The 13,293-nt window shown below is 37.7% G+C and overlaps 3 protein-coding genes across 3 annotated transcripts; all 3 read left to right on the forward strand.

The window, feature by feature from the left end:
- The first annotated feature begins 368 nt into the window (after positions 1-368).
- LOC133740984 (protein CYSTEINE-RICH TRANSMEMBRANE MODULE 10-like) lies at positions 369-1,840 on the forward strand. The gene is made up of 3 exons (XM_062168915.1): positions 369-802; positions 953-1,325; positions 1,431-1,840. The coding sequence occupies exons 1-3, from the start codon at positions 619-621 to the stop codon at positions 1,480-1,482; spliced, it is 609 nt and encodes a 202-aa protein (XP_062024899.1). The 5' UTR covers positions 369-618; the 3' UTR covers positions 1,483-1,840.
- Positions 1,841-5,027: 3,187 nt separating this feature from the next.
- On the forward strand, positions 5,028-6,195 carry LOC133740985 (cysteine-rich and transmembrane domain-containing protein WIH2-like). The gene is made up of 3 exons (XM_062168916.1): positions 5,028-5,198; positions 5,334-5,520; positions 5,951-6,195. The coding sequence occupies exons 1-3, from the start codon at positions 5,147-5,149 to the stop codon at positions 5,994-5,996; spliced, it is 285 nt and encodes a 94-aa protein (XP_062024900.1). The 5' UTR covers positions 5,028-5,146; the 3' UTR covers positions 5,997-6,195.
- A 2,220-nt stretch (positions 6,196-8,415) lies between these two features.
- Positions 8,416-12,694, forward strand: LOC133740459 (uncharacterized). Its single transcript, XM_062168418.1, has 7 exons — positions 8,416-8,633; positions 8,730-8,771; positions 9,182-9,256; positions 9,926-9,968; positions 10,695-11,545; positions 11,625-11,723; positions 12,602-12,694. Exons 3-5 carry the CDS (start codon positions 9,230-9,232, stop codon positions 11,282-11,284), a joined length of 660 nt encoding a protein of 219 aa, XP_062024402.1. The 5' UTR covers positions 8,416-8,633; positions 8,730-8,771; positions 9,182-9,229; the 3' UTR covers positions 11,285-11,545; positions 11,625-11,723; positions 12,602-12,694.
- Positions 12,695-13,293: the final 599 nt, after the last annotated feature.

The raw sequence follows: 13,293 nt of genomic DNA on the forward strand, positions 1-13,293 counted from the left end.
CATGCATCCAACGTTCTCCCGTATTTGTGAATTGTATCCGGTGCCATGCATATGAGCTATGTCATTCTCTACTAGTGTACAGTTTCTATGCGCTTAATCAACATTTTTATTTGTTGCTGTGAGAATATGTACACGTAAAGCTTCTACCTATAACAACTTTAACTCCATCTATGAAAATTAATAGCCGAAATCATAGGCAAAGAAAAAGAAGTTGATCCACAATCTCTTGAGACGAGTCAACTAAATTTGTTAAGTATCCGTAACAAAATTAGCTTCATATCCGTAACAAAGTTAGCTTCATAAAATACATGGTGAAAATGAATACACGTAACTGCAAATGAAACAAATCTTTAGTACACGCACCGGGAAAAATGAAACTGATCTGAATCTAACAACGCATTTCCTTAACAAAATCCGATGTGTTAAAACCAAAACTGCAGATGGTTTGTACTAATTTAAACACATGCCCTAGATTTTGGATATTCTGGAGACAAACCTCTCTTGGTTCATTGGCCTAGGAAAACTCCACTCTCCTACCTTTTGCATCAAAATTAACAAAGGAGCTACGATCAAAAAAATTTGGTTTAGCAATTATCAACCAAGAACACCAAATAAAGAATGGGCGATCACAACCAGCAACAACAACATCCTCCTGGTCCTCCTCCACCACCACCTGCTCCTCCTCCTGCTCAACAGCCTTCTAATCAGGGTGTTCCTCCTGCCGCTGCTCAACAGCCTTCTGATCAGGGTGTCCCTCCTCCTCAACAACAACAACCTTCTGCTAGTGCTCCTCCCCCCCAAGGTACATTACATATGTTCCCTTCTTCTTTTTCATGCTGTTTCCAAATACGTTTTGTTGAAAACGTGCATGAATTGTTCGGCTTGTAAATATTGATATTTATAATTTTGAATATGGTTTGGTTTTTGATTCGGTTTTATCCACCACCACCAGAAGGATATCACGCAAACGTCGGCCCTTATCCACCACCGGGATATCCACAGCCAGGATATTCTTCATCACCCCCACCGCCTCAGGGCTACCCACAAGAAGGACATGCCACCAGAGACGCTTATCCACCAGCAGGATATCCCCCACAAGGAAATTTTTCACCTCCAGGCTATCCTCCTCCGGGTTATCCTCCTCAAGGCTACTCTCCCCAGGGATATCCTCCTCAAGGATATCCACCACCAGGATATCCTCCTCAAGGTTATCCACCCCAAGGATATCCTCCTCCCTATCCGGGACAGTACTATGCCGGCCAGCCCACCCGCCCTCCTCCTCAAGCAAGCAGTGCTATGGGACCTATGGGTTGTTGCCAGGCCTGGTATATATGTTAATTAAAATTAATGTTTCTTACTCAAAATGAAATATTTACTGGTTATGATCAAATGCATTATCTAAGTTTGTTTCAATTTTATAAATGATGCAGTTTGGCTGCTCTTTGCTGTTGCTGTATGCTGGATTGTTTACTGGATATGTGAGACAAGATTATTTGGATGGTGTACAAAATGATATTAGGGTTATTTGCACTCCCATGGAAAAGGAGTCTGATACTGCCAAAAGCGAGTGCTATATATTTCTTATTTTCTTTTGGTTTGTTTGGTCGATACTGAGGATAAGTTGGATCATAATTAAAGAGCTGGAAGGAGAAAATATATATTGTTGAGCAAAACGAATCTGTTCCATTGGTATGGATCAAAAACCGTACTTAAGTTTATACATGTTAAGATATGTACATAAGGATAGGTGCCTCTAGCAAAATAAAAAAACATATATAGGTGATCGAGTTGTTGCTTGCAAATTGAATAAAAGTATTCATCATACATTATTATTTTGCCAGATCGTGTTTTAATTGAATGATTAATGTCGTCTGATACCCCCAAAACTCGACACTGTATTAGACCACATATTTGAGTTCCTTCATACGATAGAACAGTTCTTTCGTGTGATTAACTTTGTGGCATCGTGTATGGTTTTGGTGCTATCTTCATCGGGTGCATCATGTTCTTTTATTTATGATTGTGGATACAGAAAGTTCTTAAAATGCATAGTAAAGATTAGGCATGGGTCATAGGTGGTGAGATCGTGAGAGGTACTAAAAAGGCTAAGAGAGAGTGAGAGGGTGCCATACGCAATTAGGCAAGTGTAACAAATTAGAAAGAAATATATATTTATGGGTTTGCACTTAACACTAATGGATTAGTTAGCCCCGAAATTGGGAAGTTAGGCCGCCATATGTTTCTTATCAAATATGTTTTTTCCCGTCATGAATTAGTAATTAAGCAGATGTAAATTGGCTTTTGATATTTTTTTCTTTCTCTCTCTCCTTTTTTTTTTTTAGTAAAGACACAAGGGCGAAATAATATATTCATCACAAGCCAAAATATGCCGTTACATACCCTTCCGCTGCCTTTTATAGACAGACAAGAAGTTAGTGGTAGTACCCACAAGTGGTACGTACATATAGTCCTACTCATTAGACATTTAAATACGTAGAGGTAACGGATACCCTCTTTTGGTACTACTCCAGAGGCGCTAGAAGTACATAGAGTGTTCCTAATACAAGGAACTTTATTGTAATTAGACAAACTAAAAACATAGGGATGGGCTGAGAGCAAAACCCTAGCCCACCATAGAAGCCCAAAGGCATCCCAAAGAGGAGTGATCCACAAGGCCCAACAGGATGATGTGACCCAAGCCCAAAGTTCACCACAGCCTCCCAAGCTACACACAGCACCGAAGCAGGCGCCGGATCCCATCACTGCATCCCACCGCCTCAACCCTCGACGCCGGATTCCACCGCTGCATCCCACCACCTCACCCCACTATGCCGCATCCCATAGCTGCAACCTCACACCTCAAACCGCGACACCATGTCCCTCGCCACCACCTTGCTGCAAGTCGCGCCGCCACCATCAAAAACGCAGTTCCAAAGTCTCAACCCTGATCCATTGCAGATCCACCGTCCAGCCCTGCCATCATCGATGACCTACCGTGTACATACGCTCACCGCGTCCAAGTCGTCATCTGGTACTCATCGTCAACATCATCAGCCAAACCTTGAGCCAACCCCCCTTTCAAAGCTCCGGATCATTCAAATCCCGCCCGGGTAGCAAAGCCATGTGGCTTCGGCGAAGCCAAAAGGCCAGCCTAGGCTAGGGCCGCCGCCGGACGAGAATATTCTCAAGGTCGTGAAGCCTCCTTACTTTAAGGTTTTTTTTTTTCTTTCTCTTAAAGAAATGTAAAATAGTATAAATTACAGTAAAAAGAAAAAAATATATAATTTTCTCATAAAACGGAAAATTTATGAATTTTTTTTTTCCAAAATGACCATATATGTAAATTGGCCTAAAAATTTATGTTAAAACAAGGATATAAATACTTTATGTTATATTTTAAAAACATTAATGACATAGCATAGGTGAACTTCAAAAAAAAGATGTGGGTATTCAAATCTCATTATCGAAAGTTTTTCATATATTTTAAAATTATATATAAAATTTTATATTTGTAACGATTCTGCCCGCAATTAGTCATTTTCAAACCGTGAATGTTCAGGCCGGATTAGCCCATGGATCAATATACCTCGGCCCATCCTAGCCCACCCTTAATGGTGCTTAGACCGTGCTGGACCGATATTAAATGAATCGGACTCGTGCCGGGCTCGTGCGAAAGCAACTTGTTTGACACCTATCCTTAAAGTGTTTGGTACACTGTCGAATTGATAAAATCAAACTGATGCCACGGTTAATCAAGTTCCTAAACAATTTAGCTAATTATACTTTTGACGGAAGGTGTTACATCTATTCAATTTGGTGACCTCTTGAAAGTACTAGATGGAACAAGTATAAAAGAAAACTTTACGTATATGAATTTTTCCAAAGAAAATACGATTCATAACACGGAGATTTGCTAACGCAGTGTAAACCTCTCCACTGAGGAAACTTCACTGCGTGGCTTTTAACGTAGCCAACACGAAAAGACAATCCAATATGAAACACTAGAGTTTACAGAATACAAGTAGTGTTGTTCATAACAAACACTTTCACTTAGCAACACATGCTAACTTGTTTTACAACTGTTCTAACTCCTAATACAACATTCTAGACAATCTATCTTCAACCTTCCTTGCTCTCAAATGAATCACTGATCTTGAGAGTAAATATGAACGATTATGCAATGGAATACATGAAACAAGTAAAGAGGGTTTTTCAGAAACTGATTTGAACAAAACAAGTAGTTCAAAAAGAGAACAATTTTATGCATCAAAAACCCACACCTTGACTTCAGTTTCGAAACCTTTTATAAGGGAGAAACACTCCCCCTCAATCAAATCTTGTCTTAATTATCAATTAAGATAAATATAGGAAGGTTTAAAACTGCAATCGAATCTTTCCTAACCAAGATCAATCAATATCTCAAATTGATATGCATGTTAAAAAAAAACTCTTTAATGCAGATGAGAATATTGAATCAATCTAACCGATATGCATATCAATTTAAAATCATGCAAAATGATATGGAATGAATACCATATTAAACTCAAGATCAGTGAATCAATTCTGCTTGATCTTCTCATTATGATCCGATTCTGTGATCTTCTTCTTTGTTTCATTGAACCACCGGGAAGATAGGAGAATCATTCTCCAAGTCTATCTGCATCATTTGTTTTTCCTTGTGACAATGAGAAATCATGTATTGAATGGTAATAGCCCAATATACTTACACCTCTACCCTAGTCAATTTCTTATTTATAAAATATTTTGTTGGTACATACAAACGCTTCATCGAAACAAAAAATAATCCACCAATACCTACTTCTTGTTTAGTTCAAAACAAAAGAAACCTTCCTACCCCAGTTAGAATATTTCTGCCAAAAACAAAGAACCTCCCTCGGTTTTCTTGGCCGGAGCATAAGGTTAAAAAAATAAACTCCCAATCCCATTCAACGTCTGCTTGCGTCTGCTTCAGTTATTAAAAAAAAAAAACGAAGCCTAAAATAACGTATTTAAACGACATAGGCATGTCCAATTCCACATTCATACACAGCCTGTCTCTCTCTCTCTCTCTCCATCCATTATTAATTCATCCGGAAGCAAAAGACTTCATCTTTCACCCCACCATTGATCATCACCTCCAAAAACCATGAGCTATTACAACCAGCAACAACCCCCAGTTGGTGTTCCTCCTCCTCAAGGTATGTCACTCTCTTCATCTTTTTTTGCTTCAAACTTTTCAGATCCATGAGCTTAATTGTAGTTGATCATCAATGAAGTTTGAAAATCTGCCACAAGGGTTTGGTTCTGATATGAGTATATGTTTATGTGGTTAGGTTATCCACCGGAGGGATATGCCAAAGACGCTTATCCTCCTCCGGGATATCCCCCGCAGGGGTATCCCCAGCAGGGATATCCTCCGCCGCAGGGATACCCCCAGCAATACCCTCCTCCCTATGCTCCTCAATACGCTCAGCCTCCCCCTCAACAACAAAACAATAGCGGTGGATTTATGGAAGGCTGGTACGTGACTCCCTTTCTTTCTCTTTGTATTTGGGTCTGAAACCGAGTTGATCGAGTTGGGTGTTGATTCAGATCTGGGGTCGTCCCGACTCCCGATCAGCTACATCGACTTTGGCCCGAGTCAAGACTCGGTCAACTCGGAGTTGTTCGAGCAGTCTAACACACTTTACACGAGCTAGATGGGAATAGTTCTGGTCTCTGACCCTACCCAGAGATTTCCTTTTCCCAAAATACCCTTGTTTTGTCTTTTAGAGTTATATGGTGGTTTAGTCTTTCTGTCGATTTGGCTGTCAGGTCGAGATACTTGGTCGTATGTTCTTTTTCGATGTCTTTGAGGTCTTATCACAGGACAATAATAATGTACTAGTCCAAGTCCATTGTCGTTTTGAGTTCTAACTTGTTTTTGAAATTTGGGGGAATGGTGTTGCAGTTTGGCTGCTCTGTGCTGTTGCTGCTTGCTGGATGCCTGCTTCTGATGGGAGATTTGGGTCGAAGTGATTGAAGGCTCATTCGATTGTTGTCGTGTAGAGTTTGATTCGCACCCAGATTGGGTTGTCAAATTCATCTATCTGTTACAGTGTTTCATCTACATTGTCTAGGTCATGTTTTTCATTTTTTGCGTATCAAGTGTTTTCCATAAATAATATGAAGTTATGAACTTTGGCTTGGACTTCATTCGTTTACTTCTTATTATATATGCTAGTGTGTTTTATAAAATTCTCGACTAGGATGGAAATTGCTTCTTTATGGTTTTGAGCGATGAAACTTATGGGGGATTTTGGAATTTTCCTGTGCAAGAGTACATTGGACAACTATTATTTTGTACATTTTCAAATAGTTTTTGATTGGTTGGGTTATTTGAGTTGATGTTCTTTTGGATTGTTAAGAGCTGGAGGAATATTTCATTTTTGAGTCGAAGGCAATGGTTTCGCTTCTTTACGCGTTTCAAGGAGAAAAGTTGTCATGTTTCTCTGGAAGTACAATATTGACAAGCATTATTGTTTGAAGACTTTTAGAATTTGGCTTTGTTGGCTTATTCTCTTTTAGGATCATATAGAGACCTACAAAAGAACATGTGTGATCTCATGCATGCTTCGGGAAAAGTTTGTACTTCCAAATGTCCAAAGGTTAGGGGATGGAATCTTTTACAACAAGGAAACGTAGATAATAAGACCAAAACTGAGTGGACTACAACCTGTACTTATTTGGTATGTTAAGAGCAAGTTCACCCGTCGGGTCATCGAGTCAGTTACTATTTACTGCTTTTTAGTGTTTATTTCCACCCTCTGAGTCACGGGCACAATTTTCAAACTGACCTGGGTCACCGGGTCAGTTTGCAGGTCACGAAATTGACTCAGAAAGTGACCTAGGTCAGTTTAGAAACTGTGCCCGTGACCCAGATGGTGGAAATAAACATAAAAGGCAATGAATAGTAAGTGACCCGGTGATCCAACGGGTCGACTTGCTCTAACAAGCGCCAAATGCAATTATGATATCCCAATATTCCTAGGATATGGTTTGCCAAAAAAAGAAAATCTATGATATGGAGCCAATACATAATATATAATTCGATTAGTCATTTTTTTTGTATCACATAAATAGATTATTTTAGAATTCCAATATATTACTTATTAAAATAGAGATAAAGTACAACGATCAACAAAACCTTACGAGAGTTTAAAATCTCACGTTTATTTGGTCTAGAGTCGTAAGTCTCTCTTTCATAAATGGGAGATTTTGAATTTCGCTCTTAATTGTGCACTAGTTGTTTGTATAATTGTTTTTTGTATCACATAAATAGATTATTTTAGAATTCCAATACATTACTTATTAAAATAGAGATAAAGTACAATGATCAACAAAACCTTACGAGTTTAAAATCTCACGTTTATTTGGTCTAGAGTCGTAAGTCTCTCATTCATAAATGGGAAATTCTGAATTTCGCTCTTAGTTGTGCACTAGTTGTTTGTAGTCCTCACAGATAGACCGGAAAATTTAATGACCATAAGACAGAAGCACAAACAAAATAAAAGTAAAGTAAGATCGGTTATCAAAATGCAATAAACTAGCGTGCAAATAGTAAAATTAGATGCCTAACTAGAGTAAATAGAGCAATAAAACAGATGAACCAACATTGTTAGCGTGAAGGTTGACAAGAGAACGACACTACTAGAAATTTCCCCAATGGCACCTCTTTTTTAGCCACTAAAAATCATTAGTGTGAAAAGAGAACAGTATCAGTGTATCACACTAATTTGAAAAGCAGTGGGACTTTTTTTCGTTCCACGGTTATCGGTGGGTATTAAGTAGGGTAAATGACCCATGACCCATATATATATATATATATATATATATATATATATATATATATATATATATATATATTATTGAGGAACCTCTGTTATCAGTGGGTACTAAGTAGGCCAAATAGTCCAAATGTGCATGCAAGTGGGCTCTTCTTTCCACTGTCAAGCTATTTGCGGAATGTACGGATGAAGAAATTTGAATTGGGCTCAATTTTTATGATATTTTATGATACTGGTGTCCATCAACTTGGGGGTTTCTCCGTTTTTGATATTCAGTGGTAACCGTCGGATCTGTGGAGGTCTTAACTAACGGCAGATACAAAAAGCCCCCTCTCTCCCTGTCAGTCTCTCGTACTTTTCAGTGTAACCCTAGATCTCTCACTCTCTCTGGTTCATCTAGATCCATCTCTCACACTTCTCACTAACCCTAGATCTCTCTCTCTCTCTCTCTCTCTCTCTCTCTCTCTCTCTCTCTCTCTCTCTCTCTCGCTCGCTCCACAACACGGAGAACCCACACACCGACAGTGTTGTCTGTACAAATTTTTTTGCATGCTTTTGCTCTCTGCTTTTTTGTTTTGCTTCGGTTGACAACAATCCTGGCTGTGTCATTGCAGTGCAGTCGACAGAGCTCTGGTATGCTGCTCGGCGCTTAGATTCTCTCTCCAAAGGTTTGATTTTAAGAGGGTCTGTAGTTTTGGGGTTAGGGTTTATTTCCTATTCGGGTTGCACAAATGGAGTCTCTCATTGAGAATAAGTTCAGGCTGGGACGGAAGATCGGTAGCGGCTTCTTTGGAGAGATCTATCTTGGTTCGTCTTTTGTGATTCTAATTTTGTTTTGTGGTCAAAATTGGATTTGAGGATTTCATGGAGGTGCTTAAATTATTGATCTTTTTGTTGTTGTAGGTACGAATATTGAGACAAGCGAAAGAGGTTGCGATTCAGCTGGTGAGTGTTGCTGTTGCAATTGAGCTCCTGATGTTGACTTTTGTTTTGATGCTTACTCCGTTATGTTTGATGCCAATTTGTATCTAAAAATTATATATAATCTGTGCTCTGAAAAGGCTTATGAGTTTATGGTATGCTTGGTACACATGCTTCAGCTTTCGGTTTATTACTAATGCCATTAAACAATAGGTTTGGGGAACAAATAGTTCTTAGATTAATGGAATTTCTAGTTTTGTCAATTGACTTGGTGGTATAAGCTTGATTTTTCATGTACTCTTCCGGTTCTGGTTTGTAATGCATCACAATTGCCTTGAGGCTATGAATTTTAGGTTAATAAGTAGAATCAATACCACTGGAGAAAGAGGGCCAAATCATCTAATTTCCTTGTTTCTTTCCGTCTTGTTGTGCAGAGGCTCTGGTTCAAGACAAATCTTAAGCTTTGCAAAATTTGGTTTGAGATGGGCGAATATGGGAGAATGAGTTGGGTAATATCTGTTTATCTTATTACCTATGATGGTTGTGAATTTGTGATCTTGAAAGGCTGAGAGTAACCTGTGTTGCACTATTAGATTCTGAAGAAACTCCATAAGTCTTGTCAAAAAGAAAATGGTACAGATGATCAAAAGAAAGGAAGTCAACATTTGGAAGTTTATGCAATTGAGATTCAAATGTACACTGAGGCTAAAAATAACAAAAAGCTCAAAGAAAGAATCATATGTCATATTAAATTGCCTTTCTGTTTCAATGTGTTCTATGAACTTTTGTCTGTGATGTGTTGGATTGGTTTAGTTACCATTTTTATCACTGCTCTGTTTTGTCTAATGAATTGGGTTGATTATAAAAACTGCTTGAAATTGTATTTCCTTGTAAATGATAGTTTTTCTGGAGCATATATAGCCAAAGACCATGTTTCTGATGTTTAGGAAAATGTGAAGACAAAAATTGTATTTAGGCCAAATGTTTCTATGGTATTGTTCTTTCAATACAACACTGCTTTGGGGGTCGCCTTACCAGGTTTTGGTAGATACCAACTTTATCAATTTCTCTATCCAGAATAAGGTGAGTGTTTAGTGCTAATTGCTTCATGTATAAGCTACAGCTTGTTCAAGTTTTCTGTATTGGATAATATAATTGTTTTTGTTCACTTTCTGCAGTTGGATTTGGAGAAGAGAATGATGGACTGCCCATATGCAAAGTGTGAGTCTTAGAGTTATTCACTTGTATTAATGTTTAGTGTTTCTTAGGAATTGGGTTTGAATGTTCAGTTTTATATATAACAAGAATCACTACAAGGGAAAACCCCTTTAGAGACAAAAGTATAGGCGACACAAGTCATTTGCGTCACTAATAACTATTATGGGTGACACAATTTTTTAGTTTGTCACCTATAAGTTGTCATATTAAATTAAATTTGCATTAATGTTTGCGTGACAAAATAATAGAGAGAGGAGACAAAATCTTTTTGTCTCAACTTTTTATTAGAGACAAAATATAATTTTGCCTCCTATTCTTTTTATAATTTAGGTAGTTGCCTGAACAACTTGTAGGTTTATCCGTTTATGTAGTTATCTCTCAAGGACAGAGTATAGTTGGATTGAGAAGTTTGCATCTTTCAGAGTTGGAGAGACTCTACATTTAGGATACATAATAGATAGTGTTTCAGTTCGACCTTACTTGCTATCTTTATATTATAATAGATAGTCTTCATTGCCTTGTTGACAAGAATCCAGAAACAATAGTAGTTATGTTTTAGAGACATACAATAATCTATTACCAATTTTGTAGGTGAATAATGTGCTAATTTCCAACTCCACCTATTACAGATTTTGGCTTTAAATAAAGTTATTTTTATCTCATATTGTAACTCTTGGAAGGTGCATGATCATTTCGTTTTTAAAAAACTAGCTTCCTTGTTTATCATAGGTGGAGTTGGCCGTTCTATGCTTGTTTCATCTCAAGGACATATGAAGAAAACTTGTGGCAATATTCTACGGTTAGGAACTCATGCTGCAACCAATGCCACAAAGAAGAGAAATCAAATTCCGATGGATGATGAGCAATCTAATCCAAATGAGAACTGTCATGAACCTGTGAAGAAGGCGCGTGGCATTACAAAGAATAAGTTGGGAACTCCTAGTGTGATCAATCCAAAACTGAAGAGAGTTCAAATCCCAATGGACAATGAGGAGTGTATTCCAAATGAGAATTCTAACCCTCCTTTAGATCCAGAACCTGTAAAGAAGACCCGTGGCATTACAGTAGGGTTGAAAGCTCATGCTATTGTTAGTGCGACCAAAAAGAGAATTTCAATCAAGATGGACAATGATCAAAAGCTCCCTGAGACAGTTCAAGCCAATGCTATGTTTGTTAACGAGATTGGGTCATTCACACGCAAATTAGCTCCACTCAAATTCAAATGGTGGAGAAAAGTACCTAAGGATGCCAAGAATGACATCAAAGAGGCTCTGACAGCGAGTTATATAATATATCTTTTCTGTTTAGTTCTTGTCTAATTTAGTAACTTCTTTTTCACTTTATTGTAGACTAATTTCGAGTTTGATTGGACTGACCCGGAGCTGAGGATATTTGTGGAGAAGAAGATGGCCAAGGCATTTGGATCTTGGAGATCCAAGTTGCATGGACATTTTAAAAAGTATGCTCATGATTTAGAATATGCTCGAGCACACCCACCTGGAGAAAAGCTCTTTGGTGAAAGATCAATAGATGAATGGGAGTGGCTTTGTGACGAGCTGTTCATAGATGAAACCTATGTGGTATATGAATTCATCTTTATTGATATTGTTTAAAGTTCTTTTATTATATTAACTGCATATTAATGTCCTGTTATTGCAGAAACGAAGTCAAGTTAATGCTGCAAATCGAAATCAGAAAGAGTATAATCATTGTGGAGGTTCACGGCCTTACCAAAAACATATGGAAGCTGCACTTAAGGTAATGAATTATTTATAGTCTTTATTAGAATAAATCTGTTGGTAACTAGACTTGGTGGTGTCTTGTTTGTTGATGGTTCAGCTCTTGGTTTAACTTTATGTGTGGATGTTGATTTATTCTTTGAGAATAATAGAAACTAGGATAAACACATACATGTAGGCAACTCTGAATACTGAACTGATTGATTGCAGATTGTGCAGTTTTTTCTTTCAAATTTATTGGTAATTAAGTAATTTCTTCCCCTGTTCTTCTTTGTTTATTTGACTTTTCTTTCACCTCATGTCAGACTCGATTCTTATAGTTTAGTGTGTTAAATAAATGGGGTATCTCTGTACATTTATCACTGCTCGTATATTGAGAAGCAGAATTATGAGTTTTAAACTGGGCTGTGAACCTGCTATGTGTTCATAAGTATTATATCTTGTTTGATCAAATAATTAGTATTGCTTTTTCTATAGGTTTCAGAGTCATTGATTCTTCTATATGTTTCAAATGAGACAGCTTAAAGGTCCAACCTGAACATTGAAGTTGTCACTTCTCTAGAATTACGAAAGGCTAGTTTTAGATATTGCATCCAGCGAGGTGCACTTCAACTGAACCAAATGGTTAGAGTTAAGGAGGTTACTACTGCCTATTGAAAATATATTGTAACATGAACTATCAGTAAAAAGAAGGGGCATGTCCTTGGTCCTTATTTTGATGTTTTGGTTGGAATGTGCCCTTGCTCCTGCAGTGTGTTTAATTATTAATCTGCTCATGTGTTTATGGTCTTTATTGGCATAAATCTGTAGGTTTGAGGTATTGAGTTATAATTGAATATTTATAACATGTGCTATATGCATACTGATCATATAACTTTTTATTTTGAGCACAAACAGAAAGGTAAAAATGTGTCTTTTGTTGAGAATTGGAGCGCTATGCATCAACATCATGACGATCAATGGATCAACGAAGCAGCTGAACAAACTGGGGTTAGCTTTTGTTATAGATATTTTCAATTGGTAATCTTATTTTTATCACTTTTTAATTAGTTAATTTTTTCTTCTTCAATTATGTAGAAGAAAATGTTAGCAGAATTGAATCAAACAAAGGAGAAGTTAGCTGAAGTCCTTGGGGTTGCCTCACTTAATGAAATAGAAGTTCACGTCTCTATGCAGTTGGATATCTTGGCAAATGGCGTTGGGGTTGCAAAGGGTAGAGGCATTCGCGGTCTGGGCTATGGTCCGGAAGGAACCCGTCCATTATTCTGAGAGTGATAAATCTGCAAATGCTTCCGTGACAGAACAAAAGGTGATTGAGCTGACAGCCACGGTGGAAAAGCTTTTGAGGCATATCAATCACATAGAAGAGCAACTTGCTACTGTTGAAGGGTATACTATTCATCATTCCAGTGATGATGATGATGATTATGATAATGGGGATGATGATGATGTGAATATCTATGGGGATGAAGATGAGGGTGCAGACTAGCTTAGGACCTTAATGTTTTCCGATGGAACTTTAGTTTTATATTATTAAACTAGAAAACTTGATTTTGCTAGCTATTGTCTATGTAGAAGTGTAGAAACGC

Source organism: Rosa rugosa, chromosome 3 (genome assembly GCF_958449725.1).
Source record: "Rosa rugosa chromosome 3, drRosRugo1.1, whole genome shotgun sequence".
Taxonomy (NCBI): domain Eukaryota; kingdom Viridiplantae; phylum Streptophyta; class Magnoliopsida; order Rosales; family Rosaceae; genus Rosa; species Rosa rugosa.